Source organism: Microcebus murinus, chromosome 16 (assembly GCF_040939455.1).
Source record: "Microcebus murinus isolate Inina chromosome 16, M.murinus_Inina_mat1.0, whole genome shotgun sequence".
Lineage (NCBI taxonomy): Eukaryota > Metazoa > Chordata > Mammalia > Primates > Cheirogaleidae > Microcebus > Microcebus murinus.
In genome coordinates, this window is record NC_134119.1 from 11,961,238 (window position 1) to 11,987,643 (window position 26,406).

The following is a 26,406-nucleotide window of genomic DNA, read 5'->3' on the forward strand; positions in this document are numbered from 1 at the left end:
CCTCCCAAGAGCTAGGATTACAGGCGTGAGCCACAGCGCCCGGCCTCACATAAACTTCTTTCCTTCATAAATGACCCAGGCTGTGGCAACCTGTTACAGCAACATGAAACTGACTAAGATGCTACTTCTTCACTGGTCCCTGGCCAATCCCTCTGGTCTTCCTCTAGGATGTTCTGAACATAGTGGCCCAAATGATCTTTCCAAAAATACACACCTGGTCATCCTGTCACCTTCTTCCCTCTTTAAAACTCTTCAGTGTCATCCCACTGCTTTTGATCTAAAAAAAAAAATCAAGCTCCTCACTAAGACCTCCTGGTCCTAAATGTTGGGGTCCTGGCCTACCTCTCTCACCTCATCCCCAAACACTCTTCCCCTCATTTACCATGTTCCAACCACCTAGTGGCCTCTTTCAGTTTCTTCAACAGTAGCCCTCCTCTCTGCCACAGGGCCTTTGCTCAGGCTGTTCCCTCTGCTGAAATGCCTCCCACTCCAACCTGTTTAATTCTACCCCTCATTTAGCCCTCAAGACTCCCTGAAGTCTTCCCTCACACCTTTGTTCAATGCCCGTGCAGGACCAGGTTTCCCTCCTTTAGGACTTCTCAGACTGTTAGTATGACAGAGGACACAATCATATGAACAATGCCCATCTCCCCCTTTAGATTGCAAACTCCATCAGAACAGGGTCCCTGTTCGTTTTGTTCCTTTTGCATCATGTGTGACACCCATATAACTATCTTCTAAATGAACACCAGCCTGGTTTAGTCAACAGACAAAAGGACTACCTTCGGAACAACAAACATGCACTGACTACTCCGTAGGACAGAGGGAAAATTTAAGAATTTTATATCCTAGCACAAAAAGGCTATTCTCCCACAAAAGCTATAACACCTATTAAAATACTAAGCTAAAAAACTTATTTACACCCAAGACAGTAAACAAAAACAAGTCTCCCACAGCAAGGTTCCAGGAATGAATCAGTAAGAGTACAACTATTTTTTCTAAGATAATCTTGCTGGAAAGAAAGTCAAGTATTTTCCTGGCAGGGCCCCTAAGCCTGGTAAAAATGGCGAGAACTAAACACAGCTCTGAGCTATTTATATAGGACACTCCATGTTCTTGCTGATTAAGTACACATTTTCACAAGTTCGCTCTTTTCCATGAAGAATGGTCTTACTGTTTTCCCTAGCACTTTCAGAGTATCCCCTGAGATTTTCAAGTACAGGACAGAGCTCTAAATTCATTCATCCAACCACTGTTTCACCCGCACTGACATGTCAGAGACTTGCAAAAAGGTCCATAAACCAACTAATAGGGGAGGCAGAGAAAGGCAACTATTCAGTTCCTTCTACTTTAAAGATGGTAATGGGCCGGGCGCAGTGGCTGACGCCTGTAATCCTAGCACTCTGGGAGGCCGAGGCGGGTAGATTGCTCGAGGTCAGGAGTTCGAAACTAGCCTGAGCAAGAGTGAGACCCCGTCTCTACTACAAACAGAAAGAAATTAATTGGCCAATTAATATATATATTATATATAACATATATATATTATATATAAATATATATAATATATATTATATATAATATATATTATATATAATTAATATATATAAAATATATATATATATACACACACACACACACACACACAAAAATTAGCTGGGCATGGTGGCGCATGCCTGTAGTCCCAGCTACTCGAGAGGCAGAGGCAGGAGGATCGCTTGGGGCCAGGAGTTTGAGGTTGCTGTGAGCTAGGCTGATGCCACAGCACTCACTCTAGCCTGGGCAACAAAGTGAGACTCTGTCTCAAAAAATAAATAAATAAAATAAATAAAGATGGTAACACCAATGCCTCTAAATTTTAGCAGGTCATCTGTTAGCTGCCAGGTACTGTGCCAGTTACCTACCACATTAGTTCCCTTCACCTTTACAATCATCCTGCGACACAGGTATTACCACCTTTATCATCTCTGGAAACTGAGGATCAAAGAAGGATCACAGGACTATCAATAAGCAAAGTTTCAAACTCAACTCTTGATAAATTTTCCACCAACCCTATAAATATAAACACTTTTCAATAATCAACAATTCTATTTTTAGATGCCGCGTTTTTCAACAGCCGACATCCTCCTGAAGAATCAAGCTTTTCAACCAAAAGAAATCTGCCAGGGTCTGGAGTCCTGTTATTACCCAAATCAAGTTACCATATATCATACGAGTATATATAAATGTTGAATGTTTTATGCACATATTAATACAACTAAGATTTATCAATGTATGTCCTTAACTGGATCCCTTCCCAATGACTTTAAACAAGTTAAAGTCTTTTTGACCTTTAAACAAATAAACATCTCCCATGATCCACATCTTCCTCCTCCTCTTTACAACACAAGCAAACTTTGGGAAGAAGTTGTCCATGCTCAGTGTCTTGTTTCTTCACCACCTACTCATGCCTCAACCCACGCCAGTCTGGCTTTCACATCCATTATGCCACTAAAACAGCTCAAGCGGAGGTCACCAATGACCCACATGTCTCTAATCCCATATATTAAACGGTCAGAGTAGCGAATCTAAGAATGGATTTTTAGGATAGAATGTTAGGATACACAACTGTATTAACTCCCTCAAGAAGAGAAAAAAGAAAAAAAAATAATATAACAAAGAAGCAATAAAGTAAAAAAGAAAAAAAAAAGATGTTAGGATGTTAGGATGGAACGGGTACTGAGCAGTTTGCCCACCTGGCTATGCAGATGTGGGCAAGCTGCTCTCTTAGCCTTGGCTTCCCATGGCCTGCTGTACCCAAAGACAGACTTCACTTACAAGTCACAACTCCAGAATAAGAGGGAGTTTACTGCTGATGAAGAGCTATCATAAATCAGAAAAACTTAATAACTCAAATGAAGCTGAAGTGAAACCAGTCTTTCTCTTTATCAGTCCCCAAATTAAACTGAGGACATATATAATAGTAAAAAGCTGAAGAAAAAAGCTCTGATCTTTTTTATTAGCGGTTGTCAAATATATCTCAAAATATGGTCTTTTTACAGAAACTTCACTGCAGTATAATGACTGTTTTAAAGACTACATTGAGTATTTTATATTCAAGAACTTTCATATGGAGAGGCAATAAAGCATGGTAGCAACCGTTAAGATCTTGGACTCTGGAGCTTGACTGTCTGTGTTCTGGCTCTATCACTTACTGGCCAACTCAACTTCTCTGGGTCTCAGTGGGCATAAGAAGGAGAACTAAACTACATGTGAACCACATGGCACTGTGCCTGGAACTCAGAAATGCCTGGTACATGGCAGGTATCATACAGATATAACACATGTGATTTAAAAAGTCACTCAATTTCATATAAAAAAGTTTACTGTTCTTTTTATATTTTCTTGATAATGACCGAGAATAATGACAGCTAGCAATTATAGAGCACTTAGCCATTACTTAGTACTTTTGTGTGTATTAAATTACTAAGAATCTGCATCTCTTAATATATGTATGATATATGAAAAGAGGATTGGTAGAACAATTCAGTTAAATTGTAGAAAAATTTTTCTGTATCCTATTTCATTTATTTTTTGGAGACAGGGTCTTCTGGTCACCCAGGCTGGATTGTAGTGGCACAAGCATAACTCACTGTAACCTAGATATCCTGGCCTCAAGCAATCCTGCCACCTCAGCCTCCCAAGTAGCTAGGATTACATGTCCGGCTAATTTTTAAAAATTTTTGTGGAGACAGAGCTTCACTATGTTACTCAGGCTGGTCTCAAACTCTTTGCCTCGAGTAACCCTCTCACCTCTGCCTCCCGCCTTAGCCTCCAAAAGTGCTGGCATTACAGGTGTGAGCCACCATACCCAATTTTAAAACACTTGGATTATCTTATCGAGCCTTATCGAAATTTATTAGCCTAAATTTCATATAGTTTAAAAGTAGAAATACAATTTTTTAAAAGAGGTAGGGTCTCTGTCACAGGTTAGAGTGCAGTGGTATGATCATAGCTCACTGCACCCTTCAACTCCTGGGTTTAGGCAACCCTCCTGCCTCAGCCTCCCAAGTAGCTGGGACTTCAGGCGTGAGCCACCACACCTGGCCAGAAATATAAAGAGACATCATGGGAGAAGATGAGTCTTAAATGAGACTATAAAAGGGAGGTTGTAAGAAAATAATTACATTCTCCAACTGAGGGCCGAAAGGCTGAGTATTATTAATGTATTTAATTCATTTAACAAGGTAAAAAGCAACAATGTCCTTGGCGTGATGAATACTCTGAAAGGTTCTCTTGATTTCTCCCGACAAACACTAGAAGCACACTATACCCTAACTAGGCAGTCCCTATCTATACATTTGGTATTTAGTGTTGATGAATGACTGTGATTACTCCAAACCTGTTCCATCATGATTACCACTGTGTTACAAGGGACAATCCCTGTCTTGACTGAGTTTGGCAAGTTAACACTCCAATAAACACAGCCTTTCAGTCATGTAATTACATTCTTACCACATCTACAAGCCAAATAGAGCGGTAAGTTATTACTGAGTGAGGAACCAACTAAGGTTAAGAACATCAAATCAGAGCAGTTATATTAATAGTATCTGTGGTTTGTCACAGCTTACAGTAATAAAAATAAATAATAGCCACAAGCATTTACTGAGAACCTACTACTCCCCAAGTTCTTTGTACAAGTCAACTAACTTACCCTTTATAATAACCCTATAAGAAAGGTATAAGGTTAAGTAACCTGCCCAAGTGGAAGGTACCAAGTACCAAGTGGAAGCCAGGGGATTTGAACCCAAGAAGTCTTGAGTCACACAAGACATGCTCCTAACTCTTAGCATCTATACAATTCAGCCCCTGTAGCCCTGATCCCCACCCCCAATATGCTACAAGTGGTGGAATCATATCACAAAAGCTGTTTCCTGTAAGTGTTCTCTCTCACTCAAGCATTTCAACTTTGAGCAGTCATTTACATTTCCTCTTATCACAATTAACGACAATCTACACATGGTAATCTCTGAGACACCAACCACATAGCACTACTTACACACGGGCTCAGTTCAGCTATCTTTCCAAATTTCTCTTCCTCAATGAGATTACTGGACACAAGACTGGGCCCTGAGGTGCATAGTGAAATATCACCAGATACTTTGCTATGTTTTCTGTTTCTAAGTTAAAGCAGTCACTTCTGTTTAACAGCAATGACACACAATTACTTTCTTAAAAAAGATAGCTAATTAACACTATGCATAGATTCCCTCATGATGGTTCCTATTATGCTACTGGAGTGATAGCTCATAATAAGCCACCACTCCAATTTGCTATTCATATAGTCTGTAGTCAAATTACTTCTCATCTAGGCCATTTCTTAAAATTCACTACTTAAACACTGAAAACATGCATTCCGCAACTTGGGTTGCACAAATCTGAACTTCTGAACAAAGACACAATCCAAAAGTATCTAATAAAAAGCTCTCAATGTTATAGCCCTTTCTGGTCCAGATGAAAGCAAATATTTTTCTTTTTTTCCTCAAAAGTGAAACAGGGTCCGGCTTTGTTGCCCAGGCCTGAGGGCAGTGGCATGATCAAGCTCACCGTAACCTCCAACTCCTGAGCTCAAGTGATCCTCCTGTCTTAGCTTCCCAAGTAGCTGGGACTACAGCACGTGCCACCACACCCAGCTAATTTTTCTATTTTTTGTAGAGACAGGGTCTTGCTATGTTGCTCAAGCTGGTTTTGAACTCCTGAGCTCAAGCAATCTCCTGCCTCAGCCTCCTAAAGTGCTAGGATTCAGGTGTAAGCCACTGCTCCTGGCCCAGATGAAAATTTTATAAGTAGGTCCTAACATTGTGATATACAGTTTAGTGAAAATTTTGTGTTAAGAAGTTTTCTGAAGGGAAAATGAAAAGTTTTCTTCCAAATAACTATTCTGAAACTTCCACAACAATATTCTTAAAGTGATACTGAAGAGATAGAGTCTGGGCAAATTGCAATATTGGGTTATAAATACCAGGCTCTTGCCTAACTAATAGACTGCTTTGTAGTGATGATTCCTCATTCCTGGTAATAGCCAACAGTTAGCCTTGGTTATTGAAATAGAGAAGCTTTAAAAATCTAAATCTCAGTGAATTCCTTCCATTGATCCTGAATTTCACAGGATGAGGAACAAGTGTTTCCAGATTGTCTGGGCAAAACAAACTGTATCAATAGTTGACCCCTGAGAAAGTCTCAGACCCTTTTGAGAATCTGATGACAATCATGGACCTTCTTCCTGGGGAAGTGCAAAGTTCTCAAGCCAATTTCTATGTCCCAAGAGAAGAACACTGCTCTATACCTTGCACCAAAGGAAGGGAGACAGGTGATGGCAATCTCAAATTCTGTGACATAAAATCAACCTTTCCATTTACTCAATTTGTTAGGGAAAACTTTTTACAGATTTCAAACCAAAGACGTTGTAATAGTGAATTAGCTTAAAGACAGCTCTGGCCAAATGTACTGATCCTACCCACCCAGATCCTACTCACCCAGTACTTGCTTCCAAAATTTCATGTGGTGGATACCTCTTGCTTTTCAGTACTGGGCTCAAATGTCACCTCCTCAGAAAGGATTACTTTCCTGACCACCCTATCTAAAGCCGTCCCCAGGCCCTCTTTATTACATCTTACTCTTTTATTTTCACAACAGTATGTACTAATATTCCAAAATACCTCATTTATTTTCTTATTTTGTCTCTTCTATTAGAATATAAGCTCCATAGGGGCAAGGTCCTTGTCTGTCTTGTTCTTCACTGTATTCTCAGTAACTGGTACACCGTGGGCATGTGATAAATATTTGACAGATTAAAACTAAAAGATGGGATATTGATTTTGGCATCAACTACCAAGCCTTTAGTTATGAGTTAAACTTCTCTCTCTCTTTGCATAATTTGAGGGTCCATTCAATCAGCAAGTATTTATTGAATACCTATTTGTGCACTAGGCACTGTCACAGGTACAACGGATACAGCAGTAAATAAATCAGACAACTTTCTTTGCTCTACAGACCCTATGTTTTAGTACATACTTTAGTGAACTACCCAGAATAAGCAGATGTCTTATTGCACTTTACAAAGCCTGGGAGACAGATCACTGTCTACATTCCTTCCTTGCGGAAGGAATGGGAGAGCTATGAGAGATCCCCAAATGGAAGTAAAACATTCTCCAATCGGGCACTTCCAAAGCAAGCCTGAAGAGTTTCCCTAAACCAGTTGGGCGGCACTTCCCACCTGCTCTGCTCACCTGGGGGAACCCCAAACAGTAGAGCCCAAGTAAAGAAAAAACTTAGGGCAAGGGCTACGGTTTCCGAGGACAAGGAGGTGGTGAGGGGAGGAACCAGGAAACAGGACAAGGAGTCGTGGCAAGAGCCCTGAGCTAGAAGGCTGGAAAACCAGCCCTGGCTGTCACCAACTTGCTAGGTGACCTTGGGCCAGTCCCGAGTAGCCCGGGCATCAGTTCCCCCGGGGATATGATAAGGAGACCAGAGTAGGGGATTCGGGTTCGGGGGGAAGCGGAGGCCAGGAGGCCAGGCGGAGGCCAGGTAGGATAACGGCCGGCGAGGGGAGGCCAGCGCGGGCCGGGAGGGGGCGGCTCACCCACCGAGCGCCACCTGGCAGGCCCTGCGCAGCTGGGAGTGCTGGGGCCGCTTCACCTCCTTGTCGGCTAGGATCTTCTCCAGGGCCCGGGACACGAACATGCTCTTGGTCTGGCTTTCCTGCATGGCCCCGGCCCGGTGGGGGCTGGCAGCCCCGCGGGCGGGCGGCGCGAGCGAGCGGGCGAACGAGGCCGCGGGCCCGGCGTCCGGGCCGGCACCGGCCGCGTCTGTCCGCGCCGCCCAGTCAGGAAGCGACGCCGCGGCCCCACGGCGCCGCCATGTTGGAGCGCGTCACGTGACCACGTGACTGGGGGCCGCTGCGGGCGCCGAGCGTCCGTCGACCCCGTGACCCTGGCGGGGCGGGCCCAGGGCTGGGGGCGGGGCCAGATGGGAGAGCGGAAGAGCGAGGGAGGAAGGAGGGGAGACGGTGGCGGGGTCCGCGGTAGTAGGTGCAGGGAAGAGGGGACGTGGGGACGAAAGGAAGGAGGTGAAAGGGAGGAGAGGTGGTGCCGGCGGTGAGGGAGAGGGGGAAGAGGAAGAGAGAGAACTGGGGGAGAGAATTGGTGAGTGAGAGAGATGATAAGGGGCTGGAGGAGGTGAGAGGAGGAAGACTGGAGGAAAGGAGTTGTGAAGAAATGAGAGAGGTGATAGGGACGGAGGGGAGGCTAGGAGGAAAGAGAGGGAGCCAGGGGAGTAAAAGAACAGGCGGAGGCGTGGAGGTAAGAGGAAAAGTGAGATGGGAGGAGAGGTGGAGATGGGGAGAGGGGAGAGAGGAGGTAGGAAGAGGGCGGTCAGGAGAAGAGCAGAGAAGAGGGAAGCAGGAGAGAAGAGGAGGAGCGGGAGGGAAGAGGGAGAAAGCTAGGGGAAGAGGGAAAGCGAAAGGAGATAGAAAACAAATGGTGTGGGAAGGAGGTGAAGGGGAGGAAGTGAGGAAGGATAGAAAGAACATGCTGGGAGATGGAGAGAAGAGGAAATGGAAGGGGTCGGGAGTGGAGGGAGGGGGAGGTGACAGACAAAGAGTGAGAGGAAGAATGTGTATTCTTGGACATTTTGCACCAGCAGGATTACACCATCCCTATTGGCAAGACGCGCTGATCCACACAACCGTCCTGTCACCGCAGTGGCACCAGCTCCTGGCCCTCCAGTTTAGTCAGCTGTTTATTGAGTGCCACGTCGGTGCTTCTGCAGTTTATCCAGTCTCTTATAAACCTGTGGATCCTCTTAGTGCAGTGAGCAGGACAGGGGGCTTTGAGGGTATATGATCAAAGAAGAAATCGAAATGGCAAGTGTCGCCCAGCCTGCAAGTGAGTGTAAAAAAACAGATGTCTGGAACCAGGGCAGCTTCCACTCCATACCGCAAAAATGATAATATCATAGCAGCCATTAGCGATGTCCCCTGGATCCCTCCTGCCTCCCCCAGGGCAGACATGGTGCTGCTGAGGCTCCTGCAAGGACAATTGTGAAGAAACTTGGAAATACTCAGGCCAAATACTCAGGCCTGGGCTCAAACATCTCCATGGGGAGGCCTCCTTTCTCTCCCCAGTTGATGTTTCTCATAGCATTTTCTGACAAGAGGTTGCAGTGGGGCAGGCTATATCCCCAGGGCCTGGTCCAGAGCTAGGTAGAATGTTTCATGGCCATAAATTCTGTTATTCCACTGCTGGTGATGCCGCTTTGAAGCTCCTCCCAGCAAGAAGTAGAGTCTCTTTCTCCACCTGGTGAACCCAGACCAGCCCTGTGACTGGTTTTGACCAATAGAACATGGCAATAGTGAGGCTGCACAAGTAGCAGAGCCTCAGCATCCAGAGGCCTGGCCCCGTCCTTCCTTTGTGCTCCTGGAATGCTGCATGATACTCAGAAGTAGACCCACAAAAAATAAAAGGCACATGGAGAGAGAGCCAGTCATTCCGGCTGTCACAGCTGTGCCCAGTCCCCAGCCAACCCTTCAGCTGAATACAGACAGCAGTAGTAGTGACTCAGGTAATATCTGCAGAAGAACTGTCCAGCCAACCCATAGAATAGTGGAAAACAACAAACTGTTACTTTGAGCTACTACATTTTGGGGTAGCTTGTTACACAGCGATAGATCACTGAGATACCCTTCAATCCTTATATGTTGAATGAATGAAGAAGTGAGTGAATGAATGAGGGTGTGAAATTCTCGGAAAAGTACAGTGCAATCTGCTGAGTAACAAGTTTTGAGAGACCCCCTCCTCACAGCAAGGCCAGACCATGTCGCTCCCTCGCAGAAGACCTAACAGTGGCCCCCACCATTGCCCTTGGCACTGAGTCTTGGGTTTGCACTGTGGCTAACAAGGTGTAATAGGGCCCCTGCCAATTTCTCTGACCTCATCTCTCTCCATTCCTCCTTCTCAGAACTCTGGCCACTGTGGATTCATTTTTGTTCCCAAGGGCTTCTGTCCCTCTCAATCAGTGCTTCTCAATGAAGGAAGTAGCACCTCCAGTGTCATTTTGAAATTTTGGGGCGGGGTGTATTTTTATTGTCATAATAGGAGCAGGAATGGTGGACATCCTATAAAAAGCTGGACAATCCCCTGACAAAGAATTCCACATGGCTCGACACTCCTGGAGATAAAAAAAAAAAAACTATTGAAAATGATCTGAGCCCAGAACCTAAATCCGCTTTACATATAAACATTTTTCACCATTTTAATATCACCAAAATTTTCAGAAATGTACCTATCATTGTAATTCAAGGGAAAAATGTATTTTTTCTGGAACTTTACCAAATATCTTTCACAGTTTCAAATCTGCGTTGCCATCATTTACCCAGCCATGATATCTGATTTGCTACAGGGCACCCCTGGTCAGTCTGTGACTGTATCTGTGAAAATCCAAGGGATTCTAATTTTAGGTTCCAGCACCTGACTGCTTCATTGTGTCTTCTAGCATGTAATCGTACCTGTGCATATATTTATTGAAATAAAAGTTGCAAATTATATATTATATCCCTTTTGTTTCATCTTTGTAGTTTTATTAAAATTATTATGTAGGAAGGTTTTACTATATATGAATTTCATTTTAGAATAGTTAACAGAGGACTCATAGTTATAAAAAGGGGTGTGTGGTGTCTGTCGTGGGTGGAAAGGACTTTTGGCTGGCCCTTCCCGCCACTCCGCTTTTAGCTCAATGTCATCTTCACAGTCCCCAGCCCCCAGTCTTATCACCCGTGCCCCCAACACTTGCTTCTACATTATTTTGATTTATTTCTTAATTGCACTAAACTGAATTTGAAATGGTGGTATTTATCTGTCTTATTACTTACCTATTGCTGCATAATAAGTCACCTGAATATTTAGTGGCTTAAAAATCATTATCTCAGTTTTTGTGGGTCAGGAATTTATGAGCAGAATGGGTGGTTCTGGATCATAATCTCTCATGAGATTGCAGTCAAGCTGTCAGCTGGGGCTGCAGTCATCCGAAGGCTTGACTGTGGCTGGAGGACCAACTTCCAAAGTCTCACTCACATGGCTGTTGGCAGGAAGCCTCAGTTCCACAGACCTCCTGGAGTGTGCTCATAATGTGGCAGGTTGCTTTTCCCAGAGTGAGTGATCCAAGAGAAAATGAGAGAGATAGACAGACAGAAACTGTAGGAAGCAGAAGTGATTTTTATGACCTAGTCTCCAAAGTGGCTCACCATGCAGACTGACCGGGGTGCTGTTTTGGTGACTCAAACACCACAGTAGGTATAAATGTTGGTGATGTGATATTAGAATGGTGAACGATATTTGGTAAAGTTGCAGACAAAACAGTTTTCCCTCGGTTTACACATAGTTGCATGAGAAGTGAGTGACTAAGTCTGGCCCACACTCAAGGGGAGAATTATTAGCCTCCCTCTTTAAAAGGAAAGGTATAGTTTCACAATGTGTTTGCCTGGTTACCATCTTGTCTTCCCCAGGTAGATTGTGCATTCCATGAGAGCTGAGACATTGTCTTGCTCACAGCCCTATGCCCAGAACACATAGTAGGTGCTCAATAACTGTGGAATGAATGAATAGAGGTGGCTCTAGTGGGGCCTACAGGATTTAATATTCAATCAGCAGTTGTTTGCGGGACAATTTGTATGTTTCTATTGTAGCCACAATAATGGTTTCCAAAGATGCCACAGCTCCAGGCAACACATCAGTCTGCAAGCAAGATGCAGAGACAGTATCAGTGTTTTTTCTCCTCTTCTTCCTTAAAAGTAGAAACTCCAGTTTTTAGCTGGGGACATGACCACCTGGAATATGGACCACATTTCCAGCCTCAGTCGTAGGTCACTGTGGCCATGCGACTAAGTCCCAGCTGCCTGGATGCTGTTTCTGCTTTTCCTCGGTTCTGCCGACTGGAATGCAGCTTTTGTGGCTGGAGCTCCAGCAGCCGGCAGTGAATGCCCTGGGGAGAGCCCGGCAGGGAGACCAGACGGCTCGGCTCGGGGTGTGCTCTGTCAGCCTCTCTGAGGGATCAAAAGGTACCGGGTGTCCAAGAGCATGACACATGTTCCCCACGTGTAGTTTTTAGATAAGCCAGAGGGAGGAGGGCCCTCCTGGGAGCAAGGGACAGCACGCAGTGCACGAAGGTGTGGAGGCTTGGTTGGCTAGGAAGCCAGTTGGGACTGTAGGTCCTCCTTGGACAGAAAATGGAGCAGGGAAAGGAGGGCACCAAGGGTCAGGGGAGTGCCCAGTGTGTGCTCAAGGCAAAAGGGGCTTGGGGGTAAGTTTGAAAAAGAAAATTGGAGAAAATTGGGAGTTGGGTCAATGTGATTAGATATTGTTGGGGTCCCTCTTCTGCTGTGGCCACAGTCTCATAGTTTGCCCTGGCTCTTCCATGTGGAATACTTAGTTGAACACAGCAGAGACAGACCAAAGCGGAGATTTCCAGTAGCCTACCCTTCATCATTCTTTCTTTCCTCTCCAGCTACATAACCCTGATTTTTAGTTGGAGACCTAACTGCTAAGCCTAAGACTATCCATCCCTACCTTCCTTGCACGTAAGTGTGGTCTCGTGATTAAGTTCTAGCTGTGAGATATAAGCAAAAGATACGGTGGGACTTCTAGGAGGTCTCCTAAAAAGGGAGGGGCATGTTCCTTTTTACCCTTTCCTCCTCCCTCCCGGCCAGAATGTGAACACAATGGCTGGAGCCTGGGCAGTCACTTTACACCATGAGGCAATGTGCTAAGTGGAGCCAGAGCACCAAGACACAAGGATGCTGGGCATCTGAAGACCTTTTGGCACCCGCACTGCTGACCGCTGTATGTCCTTCACAAAGAGAAAATTGACTATCTTAAATCACATTTGGGGTTTTTATGTTATATGCAACCAAACCTAACTGATATACTAACCCTTGCTAACTTAAGCAGAAAAAGGGCTTTACTAGAATGATGAGCGACTTTTATCAGAAAAGTGCAGAATGAGTTTCAGAAAATAGGTGGAAAATGAGGGATGTGAAGGGATCAGAAATTACACCAAAGAAGATTCTGGAAAGGATGCTGCTGCTGTCTTGGCTGAATACTGGGTCCCCACTTTTGGCCTTGCCTCAGTGGCTGCCACTAGGAAAAAGATGCTAGTTAGGTGCCACCACCACCCATTTCAGAATAAGTCTGAACCTCCTGCTCTTTTGCCTTGCTCACTCCAGATTCCAAGTCCTCAGCCAAAGCACCTGATGGGCTGAGTGAAGGTCATGAGCCTGCATCCCAGCCGCTGCTGTGGCAGGTGCTCAAGGCTTCTGCTCAGTGCCCTGCCCTCTTCCCTGAATGGGCTGTGGAATCATGAGGTCAGGCCCTCCACGGGCTTTCTACCCACAGAGGTGGCCCTACTCCCTGTTTTGATTGCCTACTGCTCTATAACTATCTACTCCAAAACTTAGAGGCTTAAAACAACAACATGTATTATTGCTCACCATGCTCTCGTTTGGCTGGGATGGGCTGGGCGGCTCTTCTGCTGAGTGTGGTGTTGGCTAGAGCTGAGGTCATCAGTGGGGCTCACTATGCTGGAATGTCTGACATGGTTTGGTCACGTCTGGCACCTTGAATGGGGGGGCACCTGGGCCTCTCCCTGTGTAGATATGGGGCCCCTCCTTATGTGGCCTCACTGCGTGGTCTCTTCCAGCAGGGTGGCCAGACTTTTACATAGTGGCTCAGGGTTCCCCAAATGCCAAATGGAAGCTTCCAGACCTTCTTGAGGCTTTGACTTGGAGTGACACAGCATCCCTTCCACTGCATTCTATTGGTTAAATTGAGTCACTAGAGCAGCCCAGAACAGTTAAGGACATGAAATACTAAGAGACTAAGGTGGTGACAGGGGGTCATCCGGAGCAGCTATCACATTGCTGTTTCCAAAACTCCTGCAGGTTTCCTGGGGCTGATCGTTAAGTGAAGAAATGCCTTCTCCTACCTCAAAAGATGAAGTATGGTGGAATGGTAGAGTGCAGATTCTGGACACAAAGGGTCTGGGTTCAAATTCCGACTTCGCCCACTTGCTGGCTGTGTCACTCCGGGTGAGTTGCTCAACCTCGCCTGTCTCAATTTCCTTACCAGTAAACTGGAGGTGGTAACGGTGCCTGCCTCATGGATTTATTTATTTATTTATTTAGGATAATATGAGTTAATGTATATAAAGCACCTAGAATTTTATCTGGCACATAGTAGGTGGTTGTGTTTGTTCTCACTAAAAGGCCAGTGCATTACTTTATCAGCAGGTGCCCACTAGGTGAAGCACTCACTGAAGTCCAGGAGCGAACACCAAGGAGGAGAAGCAGAGTCCAGGATCTTGGGGTTTATTATTATGGGGAAGTGAAAATAAAACAAAGATGAAACAACACAAGAGATAAAATACCGTGGATCTAGGCAGATCCACAGACACAGGAAGCAGGAACCGTGGTTGTCAGGCATGGGGGGAGGGGAATGAGGACTGGCGGCCGGCAGGTACTAGGTTTCATCTGGGGGTTGATGAAAATGCTCCAAAATTAGATTGTGCAAATTAGATTGCACGACTCTGTGAATATACTAACAACCATTGAATTGTACACTTTAAATGGGTGAATTGTATGATATGTGAATTCTATCTCGATAAAGCTGTTTTAAAAAAGAAAATACAATGAACAAATAACTATGCAGAAACACTGCTTCCCACAGGCCAGGGGCTATGCTAAATGCTTTGCTTAAATTAACACATTTAATCCTCACAACTACCCCAATATTACCCCCATTTTACAGAAAAGGCAACTGAGGGTTCTGGTCCAAGGTTACACAGCTGGTTCACATGGGAGTTGGGATTTGAATCCAGGCTTTCAGGCTCCAACAGCTGAGCCTGGAATGTCTGCACTACTGCATGCTGTATTTTATTTTAAGATGTGGCAATTTAGTGGATGACTGATCTCAAATGAGTAGGCAAGTAGGAAACGCAGAGAAGGAAACACAGAGAAGGAGTGTGAGCTGGGTGTTGAAGGATGCTTTGGCCTGAGGCAGGCAGAGAGGGTGGAGGCACGTTTCCTTCTATTCAATCACCATCTAGTTCTTGAGCTCTATTCCAGACATCAGGGACGCCGAAGGAGGCAAAACACCCAAGTCCTTACCCTCAGCAAGCGTAGTGTCTAGTTTGGGAAGCAGACCGTAAACACATAAATAAATGTGAAGGGTAGTTATAAACTTATTATACCATATTTTGGGGATTTTGGGATTTTTTTGAGATAGGACCTTGCTCTGACCCCCTGGGCTAGAGTGCAGTGGTATCATCATAGCTCACTGCAACCTCAAACTCCTGGGCTCAAGTGATCCTCCTGCCTCAGCCTCCCAAGTTGCTGGGACTACAGGTGCTTGCCACCACACCCAGTTAATTTTTCTCCTTTTGGTAAAGACAGGGTCTTGCTCTTGCTCAGGCTGGTCTTGAACTCCTGGCCTCAAGTGATCCTCCTACCTCGGCCTCCCAAAGTGCTAGGATTACAGGTGTGAACCACTGCGCCTGGCCATATTTTGAGCTTATTAGAAATTAGTTGTTGTGGCCATTTTAAAATACGTCCAAAAATTCGTCAACATGCCTCCCATTGAAAAGTGAGGTCTCTGTCCACTCCCTTTGAAACTGGTTGGGTTTTTTTTTTTTTTTTTTTTTTTTTTTGAGACAGAGTCTCGCTTTCTTGCCTAGGCTAGAGTGAGTGCCATGGCGTCAGCCTAGCTCACAGCAACCTCAAACTCCTGGGCTCAAGTGATCCTCCTGCCTCAGCCTCCCGAGTAGCTGGGACTACAGGCACAAGCCACCATGCCCGGCTGATTTTTTTTATATATATATATATTAGTTGGCCAATTAATTTCTTTCTATTTTTATGGTAGAGACGGGGTCTCGCTCAGGTTGGTTTTGAACTCCTGACCTTGAGCAATCCGCCCGCCTCGGCCTCCCAGAGTGCTAGGATTACAGGCGTGAGCCACCGCGCCCGGCCGAAACTGGTTGGGTTTTTGAGATTATTACCAACTAACAGAATATAGCAGAAGTGACACTATGTGATTTCAGAGGCTAGGTTATAACTTCCGCCATGCTCATGGGAACACCTGTGCCAGAATCCCTAGTTGCCATGTCACCAGGCAAACTGCCCCGAGTCCACCATGCTGTAAGGAAGCCCAGAGCAGTCTGCACAGAGAGACCACATGGAGAGAGGAACATTCCCAGTGACTCCTGCCCCAGTGTCCCTACTCCGGTCACGTTCTGACTACAACCACCTGGGACATCTCCAGCCAGAACTGCCAGTCAAGCCCTTTCCCAATTCCTGACCCACAGAAACAGTGAGAAGAAATGATTTTTGTCGTTTGACACCACTAAGTTTTGGGGTGATTTGTTACTCAGCAATAGTAACCAGAACAATTATTTAATTAAAAAATAGTTTGACGACAAAATGAAAGCTCAGCCTGCTAGATGGATCTAAGAGAGAAACTACTCAAATGACCCCTAAGGAAGTCATTTGTCATTTTCTAGCTGAGAGGGGGTGGTGGCTTGGACCAGGGATGAAGCTACCAGGAAAGGTTTAGACAGTTAAGTGATCAGGCCTCAGGGGACTGCCTGAGAGTGAGGATGAGGGAGAGTAGGGTGTCTAACTAAAGCCACCCTGGGTTTCTTACCTGGGGAACCAGACCCGTGGCGGGGCCATTTACCAAGGCAGGGAACACAAGAAAAGCTGGTTTCAGGAGGAGGAGGATGTTATAGACGCCGCCTCCAAGATCACAGCTCCCAATGAACATTCCTCTTAAGCAATGCCAGCCTCTCTAACACCTGTTAGCACGCCCTACTTTCCTCTTTTCATAAAAGGGGAAGGAAGACGTTGGCAACCCCGTCCCCAACGTCCTCCATCTGAAGCAATTTCCATCCCGGCCACCAGAGGGCGGCGGTGTCCAGGCTGTGCAGCCGGCCTCACCACCTGGCCCTGTTTTACTCTGGGGGGAAAAAAAGACCGGTTGGGGGGGAAGGTTTGGGCTTCATCGCCTCGCCTCAGAATCGTTTTCGTGAGCTACGCTGGCACCAGAACGGACTCTGATCGCCATGCCATGTGTGAGAAAAGGTGCAGCTTGCTGGATCCCTTGGCGCAAACGAGAAAACAAGAGTCTCCTTCACCTGGCTCTTCCACGTGCACCTGAGCCGCGTCGCCGCCGGAGTCCAGGGCACTGTCGCGCGCTTCTGTGCTGGGCCAGCCTCGGGGACACCGGCGACGTGCGGTACCGACACGCTTCCACGCCGCCTTGATTTCCCCACGACCCCCGTCCCTGGGGACCTCTGCTCTTCCCTCTCCTGCGGCCGTGCTTCCAGAACGTGCTCCCCCCGCGGCACCTGGACACCTGAGAGCACCTGGAGGTGATTGCAGCCTCTTGCTTCCCGCCCCGCCCCCCGCATCCTCCCAGGGGACTCGGAGCTGGGGTTGGGGGGCCGCGTCTCAGAGCCTGGAGTCACCTGCCGCGCACACCTCTTCCTTTTGTTCCTTCGTGATGGCGCTGGGACCCCGTGGGTTCCTGGGCTGCTAACCCTGCTGCGGCAGGCAGCGAAGGGCCCACTCCCTAGCTGGAGCCTGCCTCAGGTGACCGTTCCGGGAGCGCTCAGGGCCCAGGGGGAGAGGGGACAACCTGCCCACTGTTGCCATCAGTGCCCTGGAAGAGATTAGCTGGCAACAGCATCTCTCTGTCCCTAAAGGTACCAAGACTCCAGGAACTGCAGATTCTCTCTGGTCTGGTACAAACGATGTCCCAGACTTGTGGGCATGTGGGCGTCATCTCAGCCTGCTGCCATCTTTGCCCCCCACCTGGTCTTCTCCTATCCAGAACTAACCTGTCTCCGGGTTCTCTGGTTGCTTGTGCCTCGATTAAAGCAGCTATTTTTATCTTTCTCAGAGCCTGAAAAACTCCTTAGGCCAAGAACACCTTTTTACACATTCCAGAATTCCTTAGGGCTGGAATATCCAACACACACACACACACACACACACACACACACACGGCCTGGCCAAACTGTAGACTGTGAGGAGGTTGTTTGTTTACCAATTCACTGTACTTTGGGGAAAATGCAGCAATTTAGTGAAATTTTCATGAAATTAAACTTAAACAACTGTTGTTTATTCTAATAGTTTGGTTTCCTCCCCTTTTTGATGGGTAGTGGTGTTGCTGTTGGTTAAAATATTCTTTCTTTGTGAAGTAATGGTAAAAATATTTCTTTAATTTTATCTTACCCTGAAGTCTTTACTTGGCAGTATGAACAGCACACCATCTCACGTTGGTCACCCAGTCATTTATTTTGTTTTTAAGGATCTTCACTGGCCTTGAGTAGTCCAAAAGGCTGGAATCATTGCCGCATGATGCAGCCATTCCACTCCTGGGTGTGTGCCCGAGGAAACTGTATACAAAATACATAAGTAAAATCTCATAAATGAATGTCTATAGCAGCGTCATTCATGATGGTCAAACAGTGGAAACAGCCCACACGTCCATGGATGGGTGGAAGGCTAAACAAAATGTGGTCCATCCGTATGAGGGAATATTATCTGGCTGTAAAAAGGAATAAAGTACTGGCACACGCTACAACACAGATGAACCTTGAAACCATTGTGCTAAGTGAAAGAAGCAAGACATAAAAGGCCACATACTGCATGGAACCCCAGAGTGGGTAAAACTACAGAAACAAAAAGCAGGATATGGTCACCCAGAGGCTGGGGCGGGGAGAATGGGACGTGATTGCTCGTGGGTACAAGGGTCCTTTCAGGGTGGTGAAAATGTTCCAAAATTAATTGCAGTAATGGTTATACAACGCTGTGAATATACTAGCAACTATTGAATCGTACGCTTTTAAAGGGTGAATTTTAATATATGTGTATTATATATCAATTTTTAAAAACATCAAATTTTTGCAAATGGGTTCCTATGTGTTTGATCAAGTTATTTAATTTTTCCTGGTTATTTCACCACCAAGCTGGCCTCGCTGTCCTGGTCCCCTTGGTGACTGTAATCCTGACCACGGCTGTCGTGTCTGCAGGGCATGTGAAGCCCACTGTGGTTCCCTGCCGTGGCCTCTGACCAGGGGGTTGTGAGTTCCTGGGACCTGTCACTGAGGGGGCAGGAGGTTCCCCGTTTTGGAAACACTCTGGGGCTTCTTCTAGACCTTGAGCTTCCTGGGGGTGAAGTCAGTGTGTTCTTCACCGTGTTGTCCCCAGTACTGCACGTAGTCAGGCATTCATTCATTCATTCAATTCGAGAAACATTACCGAGCACCTACTGTGTGCTAGGGGGTGGCGCTGTGTGCGGGAAGCTGCGGTAAACACGCTGCTTTCCTGGAACTGACAGACTAGTCGCTATGAGCATCTGAGGATAGGGATGTTGCCAAACACCCCGCAACCCACGGGACAGCCCCCACGACAAAGGGTTACTGCGTTCCTCCCAAAATATCAATAGTGCTGAGGTGGAGAAACCCTGTGGGAACTATGGCTATGGGTTTTGTTGAACAAAAACTGCAGCCTTGGGCAAAATTCTGTAAAGAGGACTTGCCCTAGGCATGGTGGCCTCTGTCCTCCACTGTCTCTTCCCCATTCCTCAAGGTTGGATGCATCTGGGAAGGTACAGCGCTCATTACCCCAAAGCTTTTCACAGCCCCTTGCCCCGTGCCTTTTCCTCTTTGTAGAGGCTGGCCTCCCCTTCTCAGAAGTGCCTGAAGCTGGCAATGGCCACAGAGTCTGGCCAATGAGCTGGAGGCAGAGTTGCCTGGGTGGGGCTCACAGGAAAGCTTCTGGAAGGTTCATATTAACCTGGCTGCCTCCTGGACTTCCAGCCCTTCAGAGCTTTGCTTTCTCTGGCCACAGTGATTGGGAATGGACACGTTACCCAAGTTGGTCTAATGAGACTCAAACCTAGTAGGAACAATTGGGAAAGAGAAGCTATGCTGGTTGTTATGCTCGGAGAATTAGTCTGGAGCTGCCGGGGACCATCAATTATCCGGGAGCTGCCGGTGAGTGAAGTTAACCCCGGGGAAAATAGAATCAAGAGATGAGAAGAGTGAGTCCTAATGATATTGAGCTCCTGGATCCAGCCATTCCGGAAGCTATCCTAGCCCCAGATTTTTTGCAAGTCTATTAGCCACCAACGTCCTTTTGGTTTGTGTTACTGCAGGTGAGAGAGATGTGTCGGTTACTGTTTCGGGTGCTAGGACTGCTCGTGAGCAAATCCTCATGTCTTCCCTACATTCAGGGCAGGCAGACAGTGAGACAAGAGGGTAAATGTTCAGCGTGTCAGATGGTGACAAGTGCTACAGGGAAAAATAAAGCAGGGAAAGGGGTGGGAAGCGTTGGGGCAATGTTGAGTAGGATGGCAGGGAAAGCCTTGCTGAGAAGTGACGCTGAGGGAAATCTGAAGAAGGGAGTCGGTGTGGGAAGGACATTCCCAGCAGAGGAAACAGAAAAGCCAACGGTGCCGCACTGAGAGTGTGATGGGAGTTTTGGAGAAATAGCCAGGAGGCTGGAGTGGCTGTGGCAGAGGGACCAGGTGGAGGGAGGGAGGAGGAGAAGTTCCAGAGGCGGGGGGGGGGGGGGGGGGGGGGGAGGGGGGAGGGGGGTCCAGCTGGACCCTGCAGGCCGTGGTGGGTGCATTGGCTGTTCTCTGAGAGAGTTGGAACCCTGGAGGGCTCTGAGCAGAGAAAACCCTGACCTGACCTCGGGTGCTAACAGCATCCTTCCGGGGGTGAAGGTGAGTAGACATGGGGCAGGGGAGGGGCGGGGTGGAGAGACCAGGGAGGGGTGATGGTCACAGTCCAGGTGAGATGTCTCAGTGACCTGGCCCGGCGGTGGGATAGCAGGCGAGGGGGTGAGGAGTGGTTGGACCTCGGTCACATCTTGAAGGCAGAGCAATGGAATTTGCTGGGGGATTGGACATAGGGTGTGAGGGAAAGAGAGGAATCCAGGAACACGCCATGGTCTGGGCCTGCTCGAGGGGAAGGAGGGAGGCACCATTTCCTGAGATGCAGGAAGCCCGTGGGAAAAGCAGGTTGTTGGGGTGACCCAGGCTTGGGTCAGGTGGAAGTGTCAAGTGGGCAGCTGGAAAGACAAGGGGAGTTCAGTTAAGAGGCTGAGAAATAAACGTGGTGTCACCAGTGTACAGAGGGTGTCAACGTTACAGCCTGAATGAGATCCCGGGGAGTGGGTGTGGGCAGGACAGAGAAGGGGCCTGGGCTGAGAACCCCTGGGGCGTTTCTCATCTGGCAGGCAGGGAGGGGAGGAACAGCTGAAAAATGGCAGAGGGGACAGGAGGAAACCAAAGCCATGCGGTGTAGCCTGGCAGCTACTAAAGAAGCTTGTTTCAGGCAGGAAGGAGTTAAATTTGTCACCCGAGTCACCAATTCCACTCCTACCCGTGCCCACGTGGGGATCCTCTGGCACATGGCAGCGCTGTTCATGGCAGCGCTGTTCACGCCAGCCCCAAAGTGGAAAACAACTCAAACGCCCATCAGCAGATAAACAAAAGGTGGTCTGTCCTTACCACGGAATGTGATTTAGGCCTAAAAAGGAACAAAACACTGACACTGTGGCAACCTGGGTGAGCCTTGAGCACCTTATATACCAAGATGCCATCTCATTTATCTTTGCAACAACGCTGCAAGGCCCGTGCAGCTATTCCCTGCCCTTTACGGAGGGAAGACGCAGGCTCACAGAGGTTAGGTGAAGTCCCAGAGTTACACAACCAGGGAGTGCTTAGGTGGGGTTCGAACCCAGGGCTGTGTGATTCCAGAGGCTGCAGTCAGCACCATCTTGCAAGGTCCCTTCCGATCTCTCTAGAACACTTCTAGAAGACGGAGAACCAACAAAGGAGACCCACCCCATCTCCATGGCTGGCCACCAGACCAAAAACAAGAGCCAAATCCCAGCACAGCCTGGCGGGGGCATGTTCCGGGGTGGGTTCCATTTGCTATTTTCTCGTTGCCGTTTCTCACAGGGATAGTCACACCTGTCCTACCTACCTCACATAGTTGCTATGAGGCTTGCATGAGATGCTAGGTACCTGACGGCATCTTGCAAATCGTGAGATGCAGTGCCCACGGGAGGGGACAGCTGAGCACGCAAGTGCTGGGCCGTGGAGCCAGCCAGCTTGCGTTCCTGGCCCAGCTCTGACATCTCAACAGATCGACTGGTTGGCTTTTTGGCTACTGCCTTTCTGTGCCTCAGTTTCCTCATCTGTCAAATGGGGAGAATAGTAGTACTGACTTCATGGCATTGTGGTGAAAGTTAAGTGAATTTATGTTTGTAAAACCTCGGAAGAGTGCCAGACGCGTGGACAGTGCTGTATAAATGTGTGCTCCTGCTTCTGTCTGTGGCTTACCTGTGAGGCTGAGCCCCTTTGCTCCTTTGGGAACTGGTTGTGTCTGGGTCTAGCTTCTGTGGCTTCCCTGGAAAGTGCCACAGATCGGGTCTCTTCTGGGCACACATGGAGTCACAGAGTTTGGGAAGTGCTTCTGGGCGGCTGGCCCCAGCTGAGCAGTGGCTCGGGGGCGCTGGGCGCACTGGCGGTGGGTTCTGGGCGTTGCACAGCCTGGGAAGGTGCATGGGGCTGGGTGAGGCTGCTGTTCTCAGCTTGGGCTGCGCCAGAGGCCGGCTGCCGGGGGTGGGGGGGGGGGTGGGAGGAAGTGAGAGGCCCAGTCTCTGGATGACCAGTGTCCGGGACACATCTGAGCATCACCATGCCACTGGCCTTACCACGGAGGCTCTGGGAATTTCTTCCACTCTTTTTTTAAATTAATAACCTTTAAGAGCAGTTTTAAGTTCATAGCAAAATTGTGTAGACAGTACAAAAATGTCCCACATACCCCTGTCCTTCCACTTGCAGGACTTCCCCCACCACCAACATCTTGCACCACAGTGGCATATTTATTACAATTGATAAACCTGCGTTGACATGTCATTATCACCCAAACTCTTGGTGTCGTAGAGTGTATGGGTTTTGACAAATGTATAATGGCATGTATCTACTGTCTTAGCATCACACAGAATAATCCCACTGCCTTAAAATCATCTGTGTTCTACCTCTCCCTCCCTCCTTCTTCCCTAACCCCTGGAAAGTACGAATCTTTTCACTGGCTCCATAGTTTTGCCTTTTGCAGAATGTCATATGCTGGGAATCAGACAGTATGTGGCTTTGCAGAGTGAAAGACTTCTTTCACTTAGTCATATGCATTTACGTTTCCTCTGTGGCTTTTCATGGGCTTGATATCTCCTTTTCTTTAAGTGATGAATAATATTTAATTGGATGGACTGTAGTTTATTTATCCATTCACCTACTCAAGGACTTCTTGGTTGCTTCCAAGTTTTCAGCAATTATGAATAAAGCTGCTATAAACATCGTATACAGGTTTTTGTGTGGACATAAGTTTTCAGTGCATTTGAGTAAATACCAAAGAGCGTGATTGCTGAATCATATGGTAAGAATATGTTTAGCTTTGTGAGGAACTGCCAATCTGTCTTCCAACGTGGTAGTGCTGTTTTGCATTCCCACCAGCAATGAATTGAAGTTCCTGTTGCTCTACCTCCTTGTCAGCATTTGGTATTGTCACCTTCCACTCTTAAACCAAAGCTGTACTACACTCATATTTTCTTCACCAGTTCATTCATTTATTCAGTGGCATGTATTTATTCAAGAAGAATTTATTAAGCACCTGCAATGTGTCACACTCACTATTTTAGGAAACAAGACAATGTCCCTACCAGGGCTGTTAGATCCAAATGACATATGGTAGAGGTGATGATGACAATGATGATAGGATGGTGGTGATGATGATGATGATTGTGGCTAATATTAGACTCCTTATTATGCTGTTCATTAACTCATTTACTCCTGAAACATGCCTGAAGGAGGTACTGCTATAATTATTTCCATTTTATAGATCAGATAACAAAAGCAGAGAGAGGTTAAGTAATTTGCCTGAGGTCACGCAGCTGGGTATAAGGGACCTGGGAGCCCACAGATGATCTGGCTTCTTATAGTGTGGCCATTGTCCAGGTGTAAAACCCAGGATCACTGCATTTTACATGTGTTGTTCCAGGATAATTGTTTTCTTTTTCTTTTTTCTTTTTTGAGACAGTCTCACTCTGTTGCCCGGGCGAAAGTGCCGTGGTGTCAGCCTAGCTCACAGCAACCTCAAACTCCTGGGCTCAAATGATCCTTCTGCCTCAGCCTCCTGACTAGCTGGGACTACAGGCATGTGCCACCATGCCCAGCTAATTTATTCTATATATTTGTAGTTGTCCAGCTAATTTCTTTCTATTTATAGTAGAGACGGGGTCTTGCTCTTGCTCAGTGTGGCCTGGAACTCCTGACCTCGAGCGATCCTCCCACCTCGGCCTCCCAGAGTGCTAGGATTACAGGTGTGAGCCACCACACCCAGCCCAGCATAATTGTTAATAGCTACCCCTAGCTATTATCAATCTCAAAAGTGTGCTGGTTTGGCTGAGAAATTATTCAGTCACTGTACATGTTAACCACATAAAGTCTTTGTGCAGGGTAAAACTTCAGAGCAGGGGTTCGCAAAATCCCAGAATCCAAAGTTACTTTAGAAAAGAAAAATTAGTGTCCTTTTAGGCTAACTTTTGAAAATGCTGCATACTGAAGTTGGCTTGTGGAAATTCATGATATTTGTGAACATAGCAAAGTTCTGAGAAGCTGCACAGTTGAAAAAGCAAAAGCAAAATAAAGTCACTTAATATGATTAAATTTAGTGTTTCCTAAAGCTATTTGATCAGAGAAATCCTTATTCATGATCCAAAGGATATCCCTACTCCTGTGGAAAATAGTTTAGAAAACACTGCTTTTAAAATTTTATGGATAAACTTAAGGCAAGCAGAAGGAAAGATGTAAATATCAGAACAGAAATGAATGAAATAGAGACCAGAAAAACAATGGAGAAAATCAATGAAGCCAAAGGTTGGCTCTTTGAAAAGACCAACAAAATTGACAAATCTTTAGCTAGACTGACCAAGAAACAAAGAGAGAAGACTCAAATTATTAAAACCAGGAATGAAAAATGGGCCATCACAATGGACCATACACAAATAAACAGGTTTGTCAAGGAATGCTATGGCAAAAAAATTACATGAAATGGAAAAATTCCAGGAAAGATACAAACTAAAAAAAAACTGACTCAAGAAGAAATAGAAGATCTAAATAGACCTCTAACAAGCCAGGGGATTGAATCAACTTAAAACATTTTTCACAAAGAAAAGCCCAGGCTCAGACGGCTCACCTGGTGAATTCTAGCAGACATTGTAGGAAGAATTAACACCAATTCTTCACACACTCTTCCAAAAATTGGAAGAGGAAGGAACATTTCACAACTCATTCTGTGAGTCCAGTATTACACTGATACCAAAGCCAAACAAAGATTTCACGAGAATAGAAAACCATAGACCCATATCCCTATGGATACAGATGGAAACATCCTCAATAAAATACTAGAAAATTGAATCCAGAAACATATAAAAAGGATTGCACACCAGGAATCTATCCCAGGAATACAAAATGGACTTAATCCATCCAAAAATCAACTGGTGGAATAAACCATATCGATAGAATAAAGGATTAAAACCATATAATTATCTAAACAGGTACAGAGAAAGCATTCAACAAAATCCAGTGCCTTTTCATGATCAAAAACACTAAACAAACTAGGAATAGAAGAGAACTTCCTCAACCTGATAAAGGGCATTAAAAAAGTCCCATGGCAGGCCAGGCATGTGGCTCACACCTGTAATCCCAGCACTCTGGGAGGCTGAGGTGGGAGGATCACTTGAGCAAGAGAGAGACTGCGTCTCTATTAAAAATAGAAAAATTAGGCCGGGCGCAGTGGCTCACGCCTGTAATCCTAGCACTCTGGGAAGCTGAGGTCGGCAGATTGCTCAAGGTCAGGAGTTCGAAACCAGCCTGAGCAAGAGCGAGATCCCGTCTCTACTATAAATAGGAAGAAATTAATTGGCCAACTAATATATATAGAAAAAATTAGCCAGGCAGGGTGGTGCATGCCTATAGTCCCAGCTACTCAGGTGGCTGAGGCAGAAGGATTGCTTGAGCCCAGGAGTTTGAGGTTGCTGTGAGCTAGGCTGACGCCATGGCACTCACTCTAGCCTGGGCAACAGAGTGAGATTCTGTCTCAAAAAAAAAAAAAAAAAAAAGAAAGAAAGAAAAGAAAAATTAGCCAGGTGCAGTGGCATGCTCTTGTAGTCCCAGCTACCCGGAAGGCTGAGGGATAGCTTGAACCCAGGAGTTTGAGGTTGTTGTGAACTATGATGACACCACTGCA

General features: G+C 46.5%; 1 protein-coding gene across 5 annotated transcripts in view; it reads right to left on the reverse strand.

The window, feature by feature from the left end:
* The window catches only part of ARFGEF2 (ARF guanine nucleotide exchange factor 2), a 91,473-nt gene extending 83,553 nt beyond the window's left edge, over positions 1-7,920 (reverse strand). For all 5 annotated transcript variants that reach the window (XM_076010887.1, XM_076010888.1, XM_020281821.2 and 2 more), the window contains exon 1: positions 7,623-7,920. In XM_076010887.1, the coding sequence (XP_075867002.1) occupies positions 7,623-7,743 (121 nt within the window). In that variant the 5' untranslated portion in view covers positions 7,744-7,920. The remainder of the gene's footprint in view (positions 1-7,622) is intronic.
* Between the last annotated feature and the right edge of the window lie 18,486 nt (positions 7,921-26,406).